At 36.7% G+C, this 23,292-nt stretch overlaps 1 protein-coding gene across 6 annotated transcripts in view; it reads left to right on the top strand.

The window, feature by feature from the left end:
* Nucleotides 1-23,292, top strand: part of KLHL5 (kelch like family member 5) — a 127,108-nt gene that overhangs the window by 54,705 nt on the left and 49,111 nt on the right. For 4 of the 6 annotated variants that reach the window (XM_072620516.1, XM_072620514.1, XM_072620518.1 and 1 more), the window contains one exon: nt 20,863-21,045. In XM_072620516.1, coding sequence (XP_072476617.1) covers nt 20,903-21,045 — 143 coding nt within the window. In that variant the 5' untranslated portion in view covers nt 20,863-20,902. Of the gene's footprint in view, nt 1-344; nt 852-20,862; nt 21,046-23,292 lie in introns of those variants that run through there. The other 2 variants (XM_072620512.1, XM_072620513.1) reach the window with 2 other exon arrangements.

Here is a 23,292-nt window from a genome sequence, read left to right on the forward strand (position 1 = left end):
AGCAATAAAAGAGTTAACAGAGTAAGCTGTAGAGATTGAGATACATCATAGGAATTGTGCTCTCTGTCTCTGTGGTTTAAGAAAGGGAGCTGGTGTTCTGCATTTGAAAGGACTTTAATGAATGCTGTCAGTGTTTGTGGAAGCTAATGGTCAGTACTGAAAAGGAGAGTAATAGAAAATTCTCTGGCTATTTCTATATAGGCTAAGAAGAGTTTTCTTTGACTGACTGGGACTGCCCTACCTTCTCTCTTTCTCTTTTTTTTCATTATCCTTTGTTCTTTGTAGCCTGACATAGTGTTATGAAAGTGAACTCAAATTCATATGTGAATGAAATTTGTTTTCCTCCAGATTTGCTTGCAGTAGACAGCAGAGCATGTGCTTTTCTTGTCTTGGTTGGATGCACAAATCTTCTTTTATGTGCAGTGCTTCTTGTCCTGTTGCCTAGACGATCACTTGCTTTTTCTGAGGATGTCTGGTTCCCGTAAAGAGTTTGATGTGAAGCAGATTTTAAAAATCAGATGGAGATGGTTTGGCCATCAGGCATCATCTCCCAATTCTACCATTGACAGCCAGCAGGGAGATTTCTGGAATCGAGGACAAACCGGAACAAATGGTGATAGAAAGTTTTTAGATCCATGTAGCCTACAGTTACCATTGGCTTCAATTGGTTACCGAAGGTCCAGCCAACTAGATTTTCAGAATTCACCTTCTTGGCCAATGGCATCTACCTCTGAAGTCCCTGCATTTGAGTTTACAGCTGAAGATTGTGAAGGTGCACACTGGCTTGATAGACCAGAAGTAGATGATGGAACTAGTGAAGAAGAAAATGAATCTGACACCAGTTCATGCAGGTTAATGATTATTTTCTTATGTTAGAAGTTGGTATTTGTTTGCTAGTGTTTTAAAATACTTTAGTATTTACTATTTCATATATATGTTTATAGAAAAAAGCAGAAATACTATATTGACAAAAACATAGTTTTTTGGTGGGACAAATGAATATGGCATTAACATTTGTATTTCCCTATAAAATTATAAAGGAAGCAGAGAGTATATTCATTTATTAAATGATTTGTATGTACAGCATGCATGTTTTGAAACATCTTTATGTATTCCATATAACTCATGTCCATAATTAACATAGATTTGTCAATGCCTTGAATTTTATAGCAGCATTTTTATATATAGATGCTTTAGGTTTGAACCATCCTGTTATTCTACAATCATAAGGAAACCATATGATCAGTTTTTTATTTCTATGAAAATGAAAGGTTAGAGATGTCATTTTTATTAGGATTATAATTCTCAATAACATTTTCATTCTGTAAAGCTCTCTTTGTCCTATGTGTAGCTCCATTGAGATGATACAGTATATAGTAACATGTCTCTTTCCAAGATGACAGCTACTAATTCATGGTACATTTATTTTCAATGCAATTTGCAGCTATTTATTGAGTAGAATGTAATATATTCTTTTAGGTGTATTTAAGGGAATATTAGGAAGGTAGCTGTTGTCAGATGTTGGAAAGGAAACAAGAAAGGGGGAAAAGGAACCAAAAAGGAGTTAACAGGAAAATGAAAGAGGAAGGAAGAGAGAAGAGACGGGGTTCAGGGTCTTACTGTGGCTTTCATTTGCTCTCTCAGATCTTGGTTGTGCCTTCGAAATGTTTATCTTAAAGTCATCCATAAAAGCCACTGCACTTCATTATGTAATGAACTAAAAGGTTAAAATATATCCCTGATGCATCTTGATTCAAAAATTCCTTTTTGGATTTTCAAAAAACTTGTCTAGAATATATTGACTTCATTACAAAAGGAATGCTAAGGAAGTGGTAGAAAATAAACTATGTGGCTTTTTTTTGCATCTCTTTACTGTAAAGATAGAATGTGGATATCTGCAGCATGTTTGTATGTGCTGATGGTTACATATACAGCTGAATTGTGATTGTACTTTTAAGTCTCTTGAACTTAAAAGAGAAAAGGGCATTGTATTTTGCATAGATAGACAGCATATTTTAATTTTAGGTTTTCTTAAATGAATTCAGTTACTTAATGTTAAAAAAAACATTTATCTGTAAGGTTAAAGTGCTACTAATAATTTAGAGATAGCAATTGAGTTAATGTGGTTTCAGTATTTTGTATTACTGTTGGAAACTTGGTATGTTATATAGAATAATTTATTTAATGAAAGGGTAGTATTCATAGTTTATCTTTTTTTTTCCAAAATTAAATGATATTTCTCTGTTTAGAAAATAAAGTATGCCATTAAGATGTGATGAAAAAAATTTTTTTTAGAATTTCAAGCCAATGTTTTGTAAACCAAGGAATTATATTTCTCATTGTAGCTAGAAAATTTTTTTTGACATGTAACTTCTTTTTGAGGAGGATTAAGTATGTGTTTCATACATACATATATTTGAATAGATACAATGATTTACCTCTCTTCCCCAAAAAATAGTTGCCATAGTTAATATGACACCCAGTTAACTTCTACTGTAATGCTACATAATGAAAAGTCATCTTAATAGGATATTCTTAGAGTGATATAAATATAATCACCTCTCTCTGAGAGGTTGGTGAATATTTTAAAGTATAAGCCAGACATTTAGATTTGTGAAGAAAATAGAGCAACAAAGAAAAGGAATCATTTAAAAAGAGAATCATGTAAAAATCTAGGGAAAATGTATTTTTTTTTAGAAATGAGGATTAAGTAAATATGTATGGAATAAGTGAAACACAGGCAGGAAGAATTCTGTTTACTTTTATTAAAAAAATACTGAGGGACAGTTTGAACATAATTTCTCAAAAATAAAATAAGAAAATTGAAATGGCTCTCTTTACTTTGAGTCATAGCCAGTTTATTTTTTTTAAAGTTTCGTTCATACCTTTTGGGTTTTTTTCTCACTCTTTTCCAGATATCTCTTCTTCCCTGTCCTGTGAGTCTTCCTTTGTAAAAAAAAAAAAAAAGAGTAAATAAAACTAATTCAATAATTAATCATATTTGAAATAATATATAATACTGCATACCTAAAGCTTCAACTTCTCCAAGAAAAAGAGGGAAATACATTTCTATATCTTTTCTTTGGGACCAACAGTAGTTATTATCATTATACATTTTTAATTTTCTTTTTGCTTACAATTTCTTAGCCATTATGTTTATTGTTTTCCTATATCTGCTTATTCCACTTCATAGCATTTCATGCAAGTCTTCTCATATTTTTCTGAAATCTTCAGATTAATTGTTTCTTCTGGAAAAATAATATTCAGTTATATTCATGTACCACAATTTGTATAACCACAATCAATGTCTATCACTTTGTTTCCATTTCTTTTCTATTGCAAAAAAAGTGCTACTATATATATTTTAGCTTATGCTAGACCTTTTTCTCTAGGCCTTGTTGGGGGTATATTACTACTAATGAAATCTCTGGGTTAAAGGGAATAGATGTTTTGATCACTTTTTTCTTATTATTTCAAGTTGTTTTCTTATATAATTTAAATCAGTTCATAACCTCACCAACAGTTAATAGTGTACCTATCTTCCCACCATCCTTCCAACATTGACTATTTCCATCCTCATAATTTTAATTAATTTGCTGATTGTAAGGTGAAGCTTTCAGGAGTGGCTCAGTTTATATTTCTCTTATTAGTGTTTTGGAACAACCTTTCATGAGATTGTTAATAGTTTGCAAATTCTTTTTTTTTTTTTTTGAGAATTGTTTGTTTGACCATTTTTTGGTTGGTCAGTTAAACAGTCTGTTCTTCTTCATGGTTTGTTATTTCTTCTACAGTGAATTTTTAAAATCTTATTCATATTTCTGCATTCCAAAAGAAAATAAGTTGTACATGTAAGTCTTAGACTTAGAAAAGGTCATTTGGCTTCTCGTAATTTTTCTTTTTTTATATATGTTTAAAACACCTCATATAATAAATATTTGTGGGGTGTTATGCTAGCACAAGGAAGAAAAAGACACAGTTCCTACCCTCAAAAAGCTAATTAATAATAGTTATGATAATAATAATAATAGTTAACATTTATATGGCACTTATTATATGCCAGGCACTAGGCTAAGGACTTTAAAAATGTCATCTCATTTAATCCTCATAACAGCCCTGAGAGGGAGGTACTATTATTATCCACATTTTATATACGAGGAAACTGACACAAACAGAGATTAAATAACTTGCTTTGCGTTACACAGCTAATGTGAGTTGAGGCTGGATTTGAACTTGGGTCTTCCTGACTTTGGGCCTGGAATGCTATCAACTGTACCACCTATATGTCTAAATAAGATACGCACACATACACTCTTGCACATCCACATGCATGCACACACACTATGTGTGGATATAAATATATTTTTTAAAAATGTATGTATATGTCACAAATCACTCTGGTGCTAAGTAGAATGTACTATCATAATTGTGTTTGTCTTTTGTTGTCGAAGAAGACCATGCCATCAGAGAAATGATGACATGACTTGCACTTGACTTTGTTTTGAGAGAGGGAGGGCTGTGCAGGTCACCAGCCTCACTTCTTCTCCAGAGGCATTTGAATCCAGTGACCAGAAATTCATCAGGATGACTGAAGATGACCCAGGATGCACTGGGAGACCTTGGGCCTTTTAGGCTAAGGTCTTTGCAGATACTCACTTAGGGTAAGGCAACACCCATTCATTGAACAAGCCTGTTTAAAAATGAGCCACAGCATGGCCCCTTTAATGAGGTCAAGAAAAAGAAAGACATCAGGCTGGGTGGGAACCAGCAACAGTTACTACTGATAATCACTCTAAAGCTGGGCAGTGGAGTCCCAGTTTCAGAGTGCAGTAGGTTTTAGGACAGCATAGGACAGGTCAGGACCTCACCCTAAGTGAGTACCTGCAAAGACCTTGGCCTAAAGGGTCCAAGATCTCCCACTGCATCCTGGGTCATCTCCAGTCATCTTGAGGAATATCAAGTCACTAGATTCAGATGGCTCAGGAAGAGAAGTGAGGCTGGTGACTTGCACAGCCCTCCCTCACTCAAAGTCAAGTACAGGTCATGTCATTACTTCTCTGATGGCATGGTCTTCTTCAGCAATGAAGGACAAACACAATCCTGTGAGTAGATGCACCTGGCTGAATGGGGACCCAGCTAGCTGGGTAACTCATCTCCTCTCCTGTCTGCTTCCCCCTCCCCTTCCTTCTCCTCTCTAAAGGAAGGTAAATTTGGATGACCAAAAGCTGCCCAGTCGACTTGGGTTTTACTGGCTCCATTCCTTTCCTCTCCTTTCCTTTCCTTTCCTTTCCTTTCCTTTCCTTTCCTTTCCTTTCCTTTCCTTTCCTTTCCTTTCCTTTTCTTTCCTTTCCTGGCCTGTCCTGTCCTGTCCAGGCCTGTCCTGTCTTACTATCATAATATAGACAGAAGCACAGTACTCTGGCTTTCAGAGAAGAGAGACTACTTTCTGCAGTAAATAATCCTCTCATCCTTTTTCAAGAGAAAAGGGTTTTTCATGGTATCCTCTTTTTCCTTTAATTATTTAATTGGTTAATCACTCTCCTGGGGGTTGCCTCTCTACTATACACAAACCCACACTCTGTCACTGTTAATGTAAAAGAATACACACATCTTTAGCTGATGTTCAATGCAATTTTTATACATGCTTTTAGAAGAATTTACCTTCATACATAATATCTGTAAAGATAAATAACTTTCTACAATAAATTTTTGTTTGAGAGCACTATGAATTGAAATTATTTTTTTCAGATATAGTAGTATCTTGAGCATTTATTATTTAGACATTTGTGTTCTAAGAAATATCATTTACTTAATGCCTGGAGCTTAGGGCAACTGTCCTAAGCAATTAGGAATGAGGGAGTGGGGAGTACATAATAATTCTATACCTAAGTGAGGTATTTCAAAGAAAACCAAAAAACAGCCACCACTAATGCTAGTGATGATACTTCTATGTAGTTACTTACAGTTTATAGAGTATTTTCACATATATTATGTATTTGATCCTCACAAGCTTACTGTGAGGTAGATAGGGCAGGCATTATACTTTCTTAGAGATGAGAAAGCCTTAGCTCAGAAAAGCTTAATTGACTTGCCCAAGGTCACAGAATTCAATTCAGTTTAACAAAAATTAAATTCCTGCTATGTTCAAGGCTAGTGCACATGCTAGCCTTGAGATATAAAGAGAAAATGAGGAAGAGGAAAGAGCCCTTAGCATTTTAAGTGGACATCTGGCCCTTCCTCCCCCTTTTTGCTGAGATAAATCTATCTGAAGACATTGATAAGAATCACACAGGATGGGTGGACCTGGTTGGGTTATAATCTGCAATACTGGAAGGAATATCTACATAGATGAAATCATAGATCCATTTGAGAATTCGAGTTCATAAAAGGCACACAATCAATAAGATGTTCGGATTCTATATCTCATCTTCTTTTCTTTGCATCATGTTTTTTCTCAACTACTTGAGGAATAATGATATATTTTTCAGTTGCATGCTAGCTATAGGAAGATTCTGGCCTGAAACTTATTCTGATACCAGGGATATGTTTGTGAGTGTGTGTTTTTGTGTGTGACTCATGGCCCAACATGAGACTGAACTCGAAGTTCAGTCTTGGGGGCATCTCCAAGAATTGGAGATCTCTTTCTTAATTTAGTTCATTTTGTTTCTATCCATTGTTCCTTATAACAACTTCATCATATTGCTCATGTCTAGGTGTCTCTACTGTTTAGGTAAAAGGGTCCTCAGTGTCTTTATTAGGATACAAGTTAGCATACAAGATACAAATCCTAATTTCAGGCCATAGAATATAAAACAAAAAAATTCACTGTAGCCCATAAATAGGCAGTGCAATTCTTACTCCCTTCCAGGTGAGACCCAGCTTCATCCTAGGGATCTAAATAAATGTATAGTCTTATTGTATTACCTTAAGAATTAGATTCCTGCTTTGAAGAAAATCGAATTTTGGATTGCTAAAGAGACAAATCTTTATTCTCTATTGGACTTCTGTGATCCAATAACTTATAGTTGTGCTCCAATATTCCTGCTGATCCATGATCTCATTCGTGTGAATATTCCCTCTGGTGAAGTAGATTACAACTCAGCCAGGCTTATCTGTCTTATATAACTCTTATCTGTAGCCTTCCATAAAAGTGCTGTGAGGGTCCACCCAAATCTTCCCAGATTTCACGGATATCAAAGGAGTATAGGCATACTTTGGAGACATTATGGGTTTGGTTCCAGACCACTGCAATGAAGTGAATATCATAGTAAAGTGAGTCGTATGAATTTTTTGGTTCATATAAAAGTTATGTTTATACCATACTATAGTCTACTGAGTGTGCAATATTATTATGTCTAACAAAAAAAATTATAAACCTTAATTTAAAAATATTGCTAAAAACTGTTAACCATTGTCTGAGCCTTCAGCAAGTCAGAGTCTCTTTGTTGGTGGGGGGTCTTGCCCCAGAGTGGTGTTCTTAAAATAAGAGAGCAATGAAGCTTGCTACATCAGAGCAATTAAGAAGCCATTATAGGGGTATTAATTGGCATAATTTTAATATTGTTGTTTCTCAAGGAATAGGGAGAGAGCTGGGGGACTGGCCAGGTGACAGAGCAGTCAGAACACAAAGCTATCTTACATAGGTATGGCCTGTGGCATATGCCAAAACAATTACAAGAGGAACATCAAAGACCCCTGATCACAGACCACCATAACAAATACAGTAGTAAGGAAAGAGTTTGAAATATTGCAAGGATCACCAGAGTGCAATACAGAGACATAATGTGAGTACATGCTCTTGGGGAATTGACACCAATAGACTTGGCTCAACACAGAATTGCAACATCTGCAAAGTACAATAAAGCAAAGCACAGTCAAACACGGCATGCCTGCACATGCTGTGTGCCCATCGGTGTCACTTCATGCTTCCTGCATTCTTGGTCTCTATTTCTTGCAGTCATGTATGCCTTTGATGAAATCCTTTTTAGCCTTTCTTCTGTGTAATTCCTTGTTTGTAATGTACTGCAGCCTACTGAGAGTGTTATTGGTTGGGAATGCAAATACTCTGACATGAAGAACAATCTGGAAGAAGAATCAGTCAGTAAGCATTTATTAAGTGCCTTCCGTGTGCCAGGCACTGTGCTAAGTACTGGAGATAAAAAGAAAGGCAAAAGATAGCATCTGCCCTCAAGGAGCTCACAATCTAAGAGAGAAGACAACAAGCAGGCAAACACATACAAACAAGCTCCATGCAGGAAAAATAGCAAATAATTAACGGAAGCAACTAGAATTAAGAAGGACTGGAAATAGCTTCCTGTAGAAGGAGAGATTTTGAAGGCTGCAACTTGAAGGAAGCCAGGGAAGCCAAGAGGCAAGGATGAGTAAGGAAAACATTCCAGGCATGGAACACACCCAGAGAAAATGTCTGTGAGGAACAGCAAGGAGACGTGTCACTGGATTGAAGAGTGCATGGGAGGGGTGTAAGTTGTAAGAAGACTGGAAAAGTGAGGGCTGGGTTCTAAAGGGCTTTGAATGTCAAATTTTATTTTATATTTGATCCTAGAAGTGACAGTAAGCCACTGAAGTTTATTAAGTAGACTGGTGACATGATAGAATCTGTGCTTTCAGAAAATCACTTCATGGCTGAAGGGAGGATGGATAGACTGTGGGGGGACTTGTGACAGGTAAACTAATCAGTAGGCTATTGCAATAGTCCAGGTGTGAGATGATGAGGGGTTGTACCAGAGTGGTAGCAATGTCAAAGGAGAGAAATGGGTCTGTTCAAGAATTTTATAGGCCTTGGCAACAGATTCGATATGGGTGAGATAGTAAGGAGCTGAGGATGACACCTACTTTATGAGCCTGAGGGGCTGGGAGGATGGCGTTACTTTCTCCAGTGATGAAGAAGTTAGGAGATAGGGGAGAATTTAGAGGAAAAGAAAATGAATTCACTTTTGGACATGTTGAATTTAAGATGTCTACTGGATGTCCAGTTTTAGATGCTAGACTGGAGACCCCAGAGTAAAGTTAGGACAGGAGTGGTAGATGTAAAAATCAACATTTGAGATAATAATTAATTAATTGGTGAAATTACCAAATAGAGTAGTATAAAAGTATAAAAGAAGAGGACCCAGGACAGAATTCTTTAGGACACCTACAATTCGAGGTCACTATCTGGGTAATGGTTTAGCAAAGGAGACTGAAAAGGAGTATGTTAGATAAGTGGTAGGAGAGCCTGAAAACCTAGAGAGGAGATTCAAGGAGAAGTGGGTGAATGATGTCACAGACTGCAAAGAGGTCAAGAAGAATAAAAATTGAGAAAAGGCCGTTGGATTTGCTAAATAAAAGATCTTTGGTAACTTTGGAGAGAGCAGTTTCAGTTGAATAATGACGTTGGAAGTTTAATTGTAGAAAGTAAGAGAGTGAGAGGAGAGGAAGTGGAGGCACCTATTGTAGATGACTTTCTCAAGGAATGTAGTCACAAAGGGCAGAAGAAACATAGGATGATGGTTAGCAGGGATGGAAGGATCAAGTGAATTTTTTTGAGGAAGTAAAGAAAGAGCCAACAACCAAGAAGAGATTAAAGATAAGTTCGAGGGTGAGGATGATAGAAGAGAAGCAAAAAGCAATAACGTTAAAAGAAATCACAGGCAAATATGAAAGTTAGGATGCATAGAGACAAGCTTAATGTTTAGGGGTCTCCCAGAAGAACATGCCAAGTCAAAAAATCTGAACACTATAAATGCAAGAAATAATGCAAGAAAACTGTCCAGGACTTCTGAACACAGAAAACAAAATGCCAATCAAAGGATTGACATGTCCTTCTAGAAAAATGTCCAAGACCACAAACTCCAAAACTCATAGTGGTTAAATTTAATAATGCCATTGAGAAGAAGATAAATTCTGCAAGTGACCAGGAAAAATATTTTCAAATATAATGGAAAGGAAAACTTAATAACCAAGACTATTCTGTACCCAGTGCAAAATGTAGGACAAAATGGAATACTACATCCTTCAGAGCAGTGGAGCTCCAGATGCAACCCAGCCAGAAGCTTAATCACAAAAGCAGGTGAGGGGAAAAGATGGATGTCCAATAATGAATTAACTCACTTTAATTTGCATCTTCCAGACCTTATTTATTCATTCATATAGCAATGAACTGTTTTTCTCAGAGTCACAGAGCCTTAGAGTTGAATGTTAATTTAAAGATCAGCCACTCCAACCTCAAATAAATAAAAGAATCTCTTTTAAAATACCTATCTCCTACTTGTATGCTTCCAGGAATAGGGATTAGTCTACCTCAGGAGATAAACCATTTCATTTTTGGACAACTCTAGGTAGAAAGTTCCTTATTAGTTGCAGCCAAAATCTGTTTCTCGGTAACTTCCACTCATTAGTTGAAATTCTGTCCCCTGGGAGGGACAAAAGAACATTTATTCTCCTTGATAGGAAGAAAAGGAATAAGCATTTATATAGTATCTATTATGTACCAGATATTGTACTCAGCACTTTTTAAACAAATATTATGTCTACAGGATAGCCTTTTAAATATTTTATGATTGTTATTTTAGTAATAGTTATTATTGATTTAAAAATGTTGAACTGGTCAAGACCAGGACATAAGGTCCTTAGTTTTAGCATCTGGTTTTTTTTTTTTCAGCTCCTGGAAAAAGTGGGAATATATGCTACTTTCACTGCCTCTTTTCCGTCATTTTCATATTCTCAACCCTAAGACCTACTATTGACTATATAAATAGATATTTCAGCAGTATTTTGAATGGTTTGGGGAATCTTCTTAAATAGATATTACCATTCCAGTATGTGATCAGATATTACCATTCCAGTATGTGATCTCTTGAGGAAGATGTATCATGTCTAGTCCACACCAATTTAAAACCATCCATTATATCTATTTTGGTTTTATGGATATGTAATGAATTTATGGTTTACATTAATGAAAATATATAGGTGTTTGGATAGTCCAATACAGTGATAATATATCTGAAGGACAGTGGGGGAGCCAGGAAAGCTATCTCATTTCTTAGGCCTGCCTAATAAGCTCCATATTCTTCTGAGAATTAATATTGTCACCTTTAGACTGATACAGTGCAATAGCCTGAGGTCCCTTTCTCTTTCATTTGGAGCAATGGAGAATGGCTACTGGGGCAACGTGTGGTGTCATGAATAGAGCACTGGGCCTGGAATGAGAAAGACCTGAGTTCAAATCTCGTCTCAGACACTCACTGTGTGACCTTGGGCAAGTCACTTAACCTCTGTTTGCCTCAGTTTATTCATGTAAAATGGAGATAAGAATAGCACCTACCTGCTAGGGGTGTTGTGAGGATCAAATGAGGTAATAATTGTAAAGCACTTTAGTATAGTACCTAGCACATAATAAGTGCTAAATAAATGTTAGCTGTTATTATTATTATTAGTTATTACTGGATCCGGAGTTTGGAGAGATGCATTTAAAAAGCCAAAGGCAAAGATAAGGTTGTGAAGCTAAAAGTAGGATTATATTAACAAAGGAACAAAAAAATTGATGTAGATGAAAGCCAAGAAGAAATAGACAATTCCAGAAAGCCACAGGAGCACAGCTCTATTCTGATATATAGGCATGATCGTGAACATAGATTATGCTGGTGAGATAAGTAGGAGAAAGCTTAATTAACTAATTGTTTGCTTAGTAAATGATAACATTTGAAGCTTGATTTTTTGAAGCTGCTTCTACCTTGAAAACAAATAGAAGTATTTGAAATATTGGTTCATTTGTCACCACATCCTGTGTTGCTGTTTGTCTTTTGTTCTTGAAGAGGAGCATGGTATCAGGAAAGTGATGCCCAGATGCAGTGGGAGACCTTGACCTTTTTAAACAAAGTCTGTACCAGGTTTCAGTTTGACTGAGGCAACCCACTCAGTGACTAAGGTCAGGTAAGGAATGAGTCAAAGAATGGCCTCTTCTACCTAGTCAAAAAAAAAAAATCAATCTGGGAGGGAAAGATCCTCAGGATTTCTGTCCAAAAACAGAAACAGTTGTTATAGACATTCCCTCCAAGTCATCAGTGTCCATACAGTAATCTCTAGGTGGGGCTTGGACTGGGACTGTTGTTGACCAATCAATGAGAGCCAGAGTGATGTGTGTTTAAGGCGTGATCCTTAAGGGGAAAATGTAGCCCGTAAACCCTAGGATTCCTTGTAAGGTTTCAGTGATCAAAATTTACATTCCTTTGGGCAGAGTACCTACAGGTAAAAGTATGGACAGAGGGAGAGGAAGGAAGAAAAGAGAGGAGGAATAGCATTGCCCAGTTGGAAACTTGCTTCAGAATTTTTTTCAGTTACTACTGCTAACGTATTTCTCTCCATCCTATTCCCCTTCCTCCTACTTATTCTATTCTCTCTCTTTCCTTTCACCCTGTCCCTCCTCAAAAGTGTTTTGCTTCTGACTACGCTTCCCTCAATATGTGCTCCCTTCTAGCACTTCCCCCTATCTCTTACGTCCTTCCCCTTCTATTTTCCTGTAGGGTAAGATAAATTTCTATAACCCATTGTCTGTGTATCTTATTTCACAGTTACATGTAAAAAAAATTTTAGCATTTGTTTTTAAAACTTTGAGTTCCAAATTCTCTCCCTTCCTCCCTCCCCACCAAAGGCAAGCATGTGTAGTCATGTGAAATACTTCCATAATAGTCATGTTGTGAAAAAACTACTTTTCATTCCATCCTATCTCACTCCCCCATTTATTCTGTTCTCTTCTTTCACCTGTCCCTCCTCAAAAATGTTTGCTCCTAATTACCCTCTCCCCCAATCTGCCCTCCCTTCTATCACCCCCCTTTTCTCATCTCCTTCCCCCTTATTTTCCTGTAGGGTGAAATAGATTTCTATACCCAACTGTGTATGTTATTCCCTCTTTAAGCCAATTCTGATGAGAGTTAAAGTTCACTCATTCCCTCTCACCTCCCTCCCTTCCCCTCCCCTGTAAAAGCTTTTTCTTGCCTCTTTTATGTGAGATAATTTACCCAGTTCTACCTCTCTTTTTTTCTCCCAGTATATTCCTCTTTCACCCCTTAATTTTATTTTTTAGATATCATCCCTTCCTTTTCAGCTCACCCTGTGCCCTCTGTCTATCTATCTGTCTATCTATATATTGCTTCTAACTACCCTAGTAATGAGAAAGGTCTTATGAGTTATGTCTAGGCCTTTTAACCTAGACCATAAAATACCTCAGTTATCATTTTATTAAATATTATAATAATAGAAGCCCAAATTACTTTTCTATGTTACATATATAGGTAGTTGCTGTTTCATAATTACCATAAATGAAATATATTTACCAATTACATGTTTTAATTTTGTATTGTGAGGTTATTCAGTATGTATTAAAATCTCAAAAATTATCTTTGCTAAAAATAATAAATTATTTCTAAATTAATCGTAACTATTAACAACAAAAATAATTGATAATCAGGATGCTTTTCTCATGAGTGTAATTTGATCAAGATGCCTCTGATTATATTTGCTTTAGAAAGTTCTTATTTATTCATAGTTTGATTGTACAAACCCTCTGTTTTTTTGGTTGTTTTACTGACACGTTCATATACTCATAGATTTAGAGCTAGAAGGAACTTTAGAGGTCATCTAGTCCCATATTCTTCCTTTATAATTGAGTAAAGAGACCTAAAGAGGTTCTTACCCAAGGTCACACAGGTGGTAGAGAGCCAAGATTCACAGTTCATAGAAGCACAAATTTTGAGGTTTGGAAGAGGTATCATTGGCTATCTAATAACCTGCACCTAAGAGGAATCACTGACAAGTGGTCATCCAGCTATGCTTAAATACTCCAAGAAGGAGGAACCCACAACATCTAAAAGCATCCCATTGCATTTTTGGATAGCACTTGTTGTTAAGAAATGTTTCCTGATATTAAAGTTAAATCTTCCTCTTTGCAACTTTACACATTTTTCCTGGTTCTGCCCTTTGAGACAAACAGAACAAGTGTAATTTCTCTTTCACATGACAGCCCTTTAGACACTTGAAGATAGCTATCCTATTTCCCTTGCATCTTGTCTTTTCCATCCTAAATATATTTAAGTCCTTCAAATGATCCTCATATGACACGGATTCAATATCTTTTATCATTCTGGTTGCCCTCCTCTGCACACTTTCCAGCTTATCAATGTCCTTCTTAATTTGTGATTCCCACATGAGGTCTAACTAGGACACAGTACAGAGGAACTACGTTAAGGGCTATTAAGGGATCCCCTGAACTTCTCTTATTGAGTTGCCATATTTTCCAGAAACACTGGACCCAGAGCGTTAAGGAGGCCCTGAATGCATCAAGGACTAAGCCTCTAGCTGACATAATTTGTTCGCACCCCAAGCTGGATTGCCTGTGTGTCCTTGGGAGGCAAGCCTGTCTGTGCCAGGCTGGGGAACATGCTCGTATGAGCCTTTGCAGATAAGCAGACTCTTCTGTCTTCATAGTCCAGAAGTTCCCAAAAGAAAAGAATGTGGCTCCTACCATTGCCTTGCTCGTCCCCTTTGGGAAAGGTTACTGAAGCCTTCCCCTCCCATGCCACACCCCTTCCTGTTTTCTCCTTTTTTGTAGTCTGTTTCTATATATGCAAATTTCTGTAAGAACTGTGAACTCCCTGGGTTCCACATGCCGCTCATTTCTCTTGTGATGAACCTAGTTTCCACATAAGTTTCATGACGCTGTGATTGCCTCTTGATAACTCTCATTGCCTTATTCCTGCAAGCTCTCTTCTCGTAATGCAGCCCAGAACCAAATTAGCTTTTTTGCTCCACTGCACTGCTAAGTACATTGAAGTTAAAGCCCACCAAAACCACTGGACCTTTTTTTTTTTTCGGAAAACCTGCTTGCTACCTAAGCATACCTCTCCTGTTTTATAGTTTTGAAATTGATGTTTTGTATCCTAGTATAAAGTTTTACATTAATAATCCCAAATGGGGGGGAGGCGATGCCAAGATGGCAGAGTAGAAAGAGGCATATATCCTAGCTTTTTCCTCACAGCCCATAAAATACCTGTAAAGAAATACTCTCAACAAATTCTAGAGCAGCAGAAGCCACGGAACAACAGAATGGAGGAGATTTCCAGCCCAGGGTGACCTGAAAGGCTGATGGGAAATCTGTCACATGGGATGCAGAGCCTAGCCCAGCCCAGCCTTGGCCTCAAGGCGTGATTCTGGGAGGAGAACATGAACAGGCCTTGGAGGCAGAATCCCCAGTCACAGTAGCAATGGTTCACAGATCCCTCAACCCACAGGCGCCAAAGGTCAGTGAGAGGGTTTTTTCAGCTGACTGAGAAGGGAGAAGGGCCTTCCCATAGCTCCAGCCTCAGGCTGCGGCCCCGAAGAGGTCCCATTGGGTGTGCTGTAGTAGCTTCCACAGCAGCCCCTACAGCAGCCCTCATCCATTGTTGAATTGTAAAACCCCTGGGGGCACTGAGCAGCTGATTCTTACCTCAGCCCTATGTAGAGACCCTGCCCCCACCTAATACCTCTGAGGGATTTGAGCAGCTGATCTTTATCTCACACTGAATGGCAGCCCTGCCCCTGCAGCTTATCTGAATCTCAACCCGCAGTGCTGACTTGGCTCAACTGGAGGCAAGGTGGTTGTGAAGACAAAACTCTATTACTCAGATTCTGGGCACAAAAATTTCTGCTTGCTCCCAGACCAGTGTACACACTTGATTGTACCACCTTGGAGGAACTGAGATCTTATAGACCCCCAGAGTATACCCTACTCTTGACAAAAGACCCAAAAGTCAAGTAACTGGTTGGGAAAATGCCCAAAAAAGGGGGGGGGGGGGGAATAAGACTATAGAAAGTTATTTTCTTGGTGAACAGATATCTTCTCCCATCCTTTCTGATGAGGAAGAACAATTCTTACCATCAGGGAAAGACATAAAAGTCAAGACTTCTGTATCCCAAACATCCAAAATAAATATTCAGTGGTCTCAAGCCACGGAAGAGTTCTAAAAGGATTTTGAAAATCAAGTAAGAGAGGTGGAGGAAAAACTGGGAAGAGAGATGTAAGAAAATCATGAAAAGCAGGTCAACACTTTGCTAAAGGAGACCCCAAAAAATGCTGAAGAAAATAACACCTTTAAAAATAGGCTAACTCAGTTGGCAAAAGAGGTTCAAAAAGCCAATGAGGACATGAATTTTTTAAAAAGCAGAATTAGCCAAATGGAAAAGGAGATCCAAAAGCTCACTGAAGAAAATAGTTCTTTCAAAATTAGAATGGAACAGATGGAGGCTAATGACTTTATGAGAAACCAAGAAATCACAAAACAAAACCAAAAGAATGAAAAAATGGAAGATAATGTGAAATACCTTATTGGAAAAATAACTGACCTGGAAAATAGATCCAGGAGAGACAATTTAAAAATTATGGGACTACCTGAAAGCCATGTTCAAAAAAAGAGCCTAGACCTCATCTTTCATGAAATTATCAAGGAAAATTGCCCTGATATTCTGGAATCAGGGGGCAAAGTAAATGTTGAAAGAATCCACCAATCACCTCCTGAAAGAGATCCAAAAAGAGAAACTCCTAGGAACATTGTAGCCAAATTCCAGAGTTCCCAGGTCAAGGAGAAAATATTGCAAGCAGCTAGAAAGAAACAATTTGAGTATTGTGGAAATACAATCATGATTACACAAGATCTAGCAGCTTCTACATTAAGGGATAAAAGGGCATAGAATATGATATTGCAGAAGTCAAAGGAAGTAGGACTAAAATCAAGAATTGCATACCCAACAAAACTGAGTATATAATATTTCAGGGGAAAAAATAGTCTTTCAATGAAATAGAGGACTTTCAAGCATTCTTGATGAAAAGACCAGAGCTGAAAAGAAAATTTGACTTTCAAACACAAGAATCAAGAGAAGCATGAGAAGGTAAACAGCAAAGAGAAATCATAAGGGACTTACTAAAGTTGAACTATTTACATTCCTACATGGAAAGACAATATTTGTAACTCTTGAAACTTTTTTCAGTATCTGGGTAATTGGTGGGATTACACACACACACACACACACACACACACACACACACACAGCACAAGGTGAGTTGAATAGGATGGGATCATATCTTCAAAAAATGAAATTAAGGTATGAGAGAGGAATATATTGGGAGGAGAAAGGGAGAAATGGAATGGGGCAAATTATGTCTCATAAAAGAGGCAAGTAAAAGACTTTTCAGTGGAGGGAAAAAGCGGGGAGATGAGAGAAAAAACATGAAGCTTATTCTCATCACATTCGACTAAAGGAAGGAATAAAATGCACACTCATTTTGGTATGAAAACCTATCTTACAATACAGGAAAGTGGGGGAGAAGGGGATAAGCAGGGTGGGGGGGATGATGGAAGGGAGGTCAATAGGAGGAGGGAGCAATTAGAAGTCAACACTCTTGGGGAGGGACAAGGTCAAAAGAGAGAATAGAAGCAATGGGGGGCAGGATAGGATGGAGGGAAATATAGTTAGTCTTACACAACACAACTATTATGGAAGTCATTTGCAAAACTACACAGATATGGCCTATATTGAATTGCTTGCCTTCCCAATGGGGCTGGGTGGGGAGGGAGGGATGAAGAGAAGTTGGAACTCAAAGTTTTAGGAACAATTGTTGAGTATTGTTCTTGCATACAGCTAGGAAATAAGAACTACAGGTAATGGGGTATAGAAATTTATCTTGCCCTACAGGACAAAAGAGCAGATGGGGATAAGGGAAGGGAGGGATGTTAGAAGGGAGGGCAGATTGGTGATAGGGGCAATTAGAATGTTTGGTGTTTTGGGGTGGGGGAGGCAGAAATGGGGAGAAAATTTGGAACTCAGAATTTTGTGGAAATGAATGTTGAAAACTTAAATAAATAATTTTTTTTAAAAAAAATCCCAAATCATTGTCATCTTATTTGATTCAGCCCAGTGTTCTAGCTTATCAAGAATTTTGAATCCTGGTTGTATCATCCAATGCTTTAGCTTCCTCTCCTTTGTATCATCTTCAAATTCAGTGAGCTTATAATTAATACCTTTATCCAAGTCACTGATTTGGATAATTTCCTACTTAAAAGTTATTTATAAAAACTTATTTAATACAAAAAAATGGGTTGAATGGTAACAGAAAGTGACTATTTTTAATTATAGTTTAACTTGGAGTTTTGAAACCATTCTTGGTAAATGCTGGCTTATGTAACTAATATTAATCAACTTTATTAAACTATTCAAAAAAAAACTTTGGTCACACCTATAAGATTGGCAAACATGACAGAACAAGAAAATGATAAATGCTGGAGAGGATGTGGGAGAGTTGGAACACTAATTCATTGTTGGTGGAGCTGCGAGCGCATCCAACCATTCTGGAGAGCAATTTGGAACTATGCCCAAAGGGCTACAAAAATGTGCATACCCTTTGACCCAGCAATATCCCTACTAGGACTATATCCCCAAGAGATCATAAAAATGGGAAAGGGTCCCACATGTACAAAAATATTTATAGCAGCACTCTATGTAGTTGCCAAAAACTGGAAGTCAAGCGGATGTCCATCAATTGGGGAATGGCTGAATAAATTATGATATATGAATGTAATGGAGTACTATTGTGCCATAAGAAATGATGAACAAGAAGACTTCAGAGAGGCCTGGAAGGACTTATATGACCTGATGCTGAGTGAAAGGAGCAGAACCAGGAGAACTTTGTGCACAGCAACGACCACAGTGTGCGAGAGTTTTTTCTGGTAGACTTGGAATTTTGTAATAACGCAAGAACTTCTTATTAAAAAAAAAAAAAATCCCAATGGTGGTTCTCAAGGCAAAATGCCTTCCACACTCAGAGAAAGAAATATGGAAGTCATTCGCAAAATGTAGCAGATCATGTTTGTGTATGTGTATGTGTTTGTGTATCATGTTTTGATTTGTTATATGATTTCTTTCATTTATTTTAGTCTGACTACATAGCATGACTATAGTGAAAATATACTCAATAGGAAAGTATATGTAGAACCTATACAGAATTGTATGCAGTCATGGGGAGGGAGGGGGGTAGTGGAGGGTAGGTGTGGGGGGGATAAAATCTCAATTGTATGGCAGTGATTGTTAAACATTAAAAAATAATTTAAAAAAAAAAACTTTGGAAAACTTCTGATTTAGTTTATTCCAATTATATTTTTTCCTCAGTATTTTAGTGACTTCTGGAAATATTTTGGCTTATATGACATTTAGCATCTCTTCCTTTGTACACAATTCTTACTCTGAACATGCTAATAAAATACTTTGCTCTTTAGGGTTTTAGGTGACTTTGAAGACTAACAGAAACTTTTGCCATGGTTTAGCAAGCATAATTCTGGGTACACAAACAATAAATGTTTGTTAAATGAACAAGCCTTTAACTAAACTCTTGACACCCTCCAATTTGTAAGAAACACAAAAATTAAGAGTGGCTATTACATTGTGTTGTGTGTTACAAATTATGGCCAGAAATTTGTACTTCTGGCCTTTTTTATTTTATATATAATGGAAATTGTGGATTATAAATTAAATGGAGTTTTATGACCTGGGAATTTAAATACCACTTATATCATTGTTTCTGTTGTATTCATTCTGAGTTCCATATAATGGATTTACAAATGAACTTTTGGGACAAAGCAATTCTTATAATTTAGGGTCAGCCTATTTTATTTTTCTGAATTAATTTAATTGTCTTCCTATTCTGAGACAAATGAACGGACTTGGTGACCCCTTTTACGTCTATAGTTGTTTTAGAGTTATTAATATTTAGATGGCTATAGTGCAAATGAAAACAGGTATACAGATGTAAGAATGAAGCAGTCTCAAATGATGATAAGTGCAATGATAACTGAAGTTTGGGGAGGTAGTGCATGTTGGAAAGGGAATATTCACACATGTGGAGATGACCAGGTTCTGAGGCCTGGTTCTGAGGAAATTAAGGTGAAAATTCACCTATCAGATCCAAAGGATCCAGGAGCCAAGTCCAAAGTTTCAGTGTTCAAAGTATAGGCAGCATTTTTTGGAGACATCTTGAAAGTAGAGTAGTTCTGGGCAAAGTAAGACAAAAGCTCACTTATCAGAAGTATCCTACCTGAAAATGAGGAAAGTTACGGAGATGAGGATGATGTATTAAATGTAAGCAAGTATAGTGAGGAGATGGCCAGGAATATGGATTATTTCATACTATTTTTTAATTTCAATATACTTCATCATTTTTTGTGGGTGGGGATTGTAATGCTAATGAGATTAAAGATCTTCCCCACCCATTAATGGACCTGCCCATTAAGGGGAGTTGATTAGGGGAGATTTGTAGGAAGGCCCACGCCTTTTGTTAATGAGGCACAGGTTCTCAAGGGTTCTGATGCCTTATGACTCTGAAAAGTGTATAAATACTCTGAGGTGAGGTTTAACTTTTGGGGCTTACTCTTTGGAAGTGTTTGTTTGGCCAGACAAGACTCTGGGCAGCTTCTAATGAGCCCCCTGACTTTGAAACCCCAGATATTGGTGCTTCTTTCGTAACTATGCCTGTAGTGTTCAGACAGTTGGATCTGTCTGTGATGTATGTACTGCTAATGGTCAGGAAACTGGAAGCCCTATCTGTGGATTCTGATTTCTCTGTATTTTCTCTGAAGTTCGGGGTGTTTACGTTTTCCCCTGAACTAAGTGAATGATACATGTGCTTGATTAAAGTGATTGTTGACCCCTCTAAAGTTGTTGTCCTTTTAGAAAAGCAGATCAAAGAACTTGTACAGCAGGCCCTTCTGTGTCTGTTGGGGTGCTTGCTTTTACAGGGATATGATTGTAATATTTCAAACCACTTGTATTCTGTATTTTTTTCAGGACTTCTAACAGCAGTCAGACATTGTCATCTTGCCATAACATGGAGCCGTGTTCATCAGATGAATTTTTTCAGGCCCTTAACCATGCTGAACAAACTTTTAAAAAGATGGAAAACTATTTGAGACACAAACAATTATGTGATGTGGTTTTAGTTGCTGGTGATCGAAGGATTCCAGCTCACAGGTACAATTTTTTAAAAATTAACTACTTTTTTTAGAAAATATTTTTATTCATACATCTATTTTAAATATGCACTTAAAAACCATGTGACAACTGTCAGTAGTCTCCAAATTCATTGTAAAATCTTAATAGAAAATTATATATGACTTTACCTAGTTATATTGCATTTTCTATGAAAAAAATTCATGAAAGTAAGTGTTAAACTGTTAAATTGTTGCACATAGATATACCCTAGATAACACCATTTTAAACTTTAAGGTATTCACCTTAAAGCAGTGGTATCACTCAGTGTTTCTGCTCCTTTAATCAAATCTTGTACCCCAGTATATCTCTAAGTCCTCAAAATCAATGAGTGTTCAGTGGTAAGGAACCCTTATAGGTCTAAGCTTGTAGAATATGAAGCTTAGAACCAGCTTCAGTTTGATGTGCTAGTAAAAAGCAGGCCATTTGATGTCAGCAAGAATCCATTGAAACTGATGAGCTGTCCTTTTTTTGAGTGAGGAATAGAGGAGACATGGCAGTGATGCTTAATGATTAATAATTTCATGAATGTCATTTTCCTTTTGGCAATTTCAATTTCATGGTTAATCATTGCTATGATCCCAAAAGTCTATTAAATACTTCAAAACTAATCACCACTACTTTATGATCCTAAAGGATTTTCATGTGCTCCAAAATTGAAGTAATGGTACATTTTTAAGAATGATATTTGATAAGAGTAACTGCCAGTTTAATGAATAAGTCAACAAGTATTTATTGGAAATATGGTTACTTTCCTCAAGAAACTTACAATTGACTTGGGGAGATACAACTAAGAGATGGGAAAGATCTGGGGTTATGGTCTGGAAAGAAATGAGTGGTAATAGAATAATGAAGGATCAAAGCTGAACTAGTTGTCTAAATAGTCAAGCTTCTGAAGGCAAGAAAGTAAGCCCAGCAGATGGATGATGACCTGGGAAAACAGGGAGAGGTATAGTAACTAGAGGTTGTTATATGGACAGAGAATGAGTTTTAGAAGGATGGAATAGGTATATCCAGAGGGACAGAAGATTATAGTCAGATATGGGACTTTGAGAGTTCTGGATTATAAATGTGGAGCACTTGAGGGTGATGGTGAGATCAAGGGGATCACCATTGCTGTATGTGGCTGAGGTAGAGTGAAGGTGTAGATCATGAGAGTCAGAGGATCTTTAGAATAGCTGACAATATACACCGCATTTTCCCAGTTGTTATCAGATGATAACATATTCCTTTCATCAGGTATCTGTGTTTCAGAAATAAGTTGAAACTTTGAAATGATGAAGAACTATAATTGGAATTTTAAGAAATTTTAAGAAAAAGTAGATTATCCAAGGAATTGAGCATATGAAGTCATCCTTATATAATTTATTTCAAAATAATATAATAAAATTGCTGAGCCACTGAAGTGAAGAGACTTTATACTTCAAGGAGTGTTGAAAGTCATCAAGTCTAGTTCTTTCCTTTTACAAGGGAGGAACCTAAAACTTAACTGAGGTTTATTATCTAATATCACACAAGTTACGGAACTAGAATCCAGGCCTCCTAATTATTAGTGCCTTCAAAAACTCTAATATTATAACTGAGTGTAGAAAAGTAGGAAATTTTCATTTTAAATGTTAGATTTTTAATTGTTATATTCTATACTCTACATAATGTAATTAAATGATTTTGTGAAAATAGTCAAAATAATATTAAAAGGGGCTTTTCAGCGCTTAGGGATAGCATTAAAAAGAGATAATCATCTAGATATTATTAAGAAAGGGTCTTCACAGTTTTACTGATGAGCTTTGTTTATATTATCTTAACAGTGTTACAGCCACCTTACATGACGTATGCATGTGATGGAAAAATACAAATAATAAAAAAGTAAAATGCTAGAAGTGTTTCTAAGCTCTTTAAAACAAAGAATATTTTAAGCTGATCTGCTAACCCTACCCTAAAATGTTCTACCCTTTGTTTACTACTTCTAACAATGAATTTCTAAAGCACATTCATAACAAAACTGTAGATTTTTTTTGTCATTTTAAAATATCCCAAGGTTGTTTCCTAGTTTCAGTTGATATTGCAGCTGATTTAATTGTCTTTGTGGTATTTTTTCCCTTCTGGTTATTACAGATAGATTTACACACTGAAAGGATAAATCATTTACCTCAACAGAAAATGGAGTGTCAGTAATGTTAATTTATAATTCAAAAGGGGAAAGTGGAGCATGAAGCAGTTGTTAAATTT

This window comes from Notamacropus eugenii, chromosome 6 (genome assembly GCF_028372415.1).
Source record: "Notamacropus eugenii isolate mMacEug1 chromosome 6, mMacEug1.pri_v2, whole genome shotgun sequence".
Lineage (NCBI taxonomy): Eukaryota > Metazoa > Chordata > Mammalia > Diprotodontia > Macropodidae > Notamacropus > Notamacropus eugenii.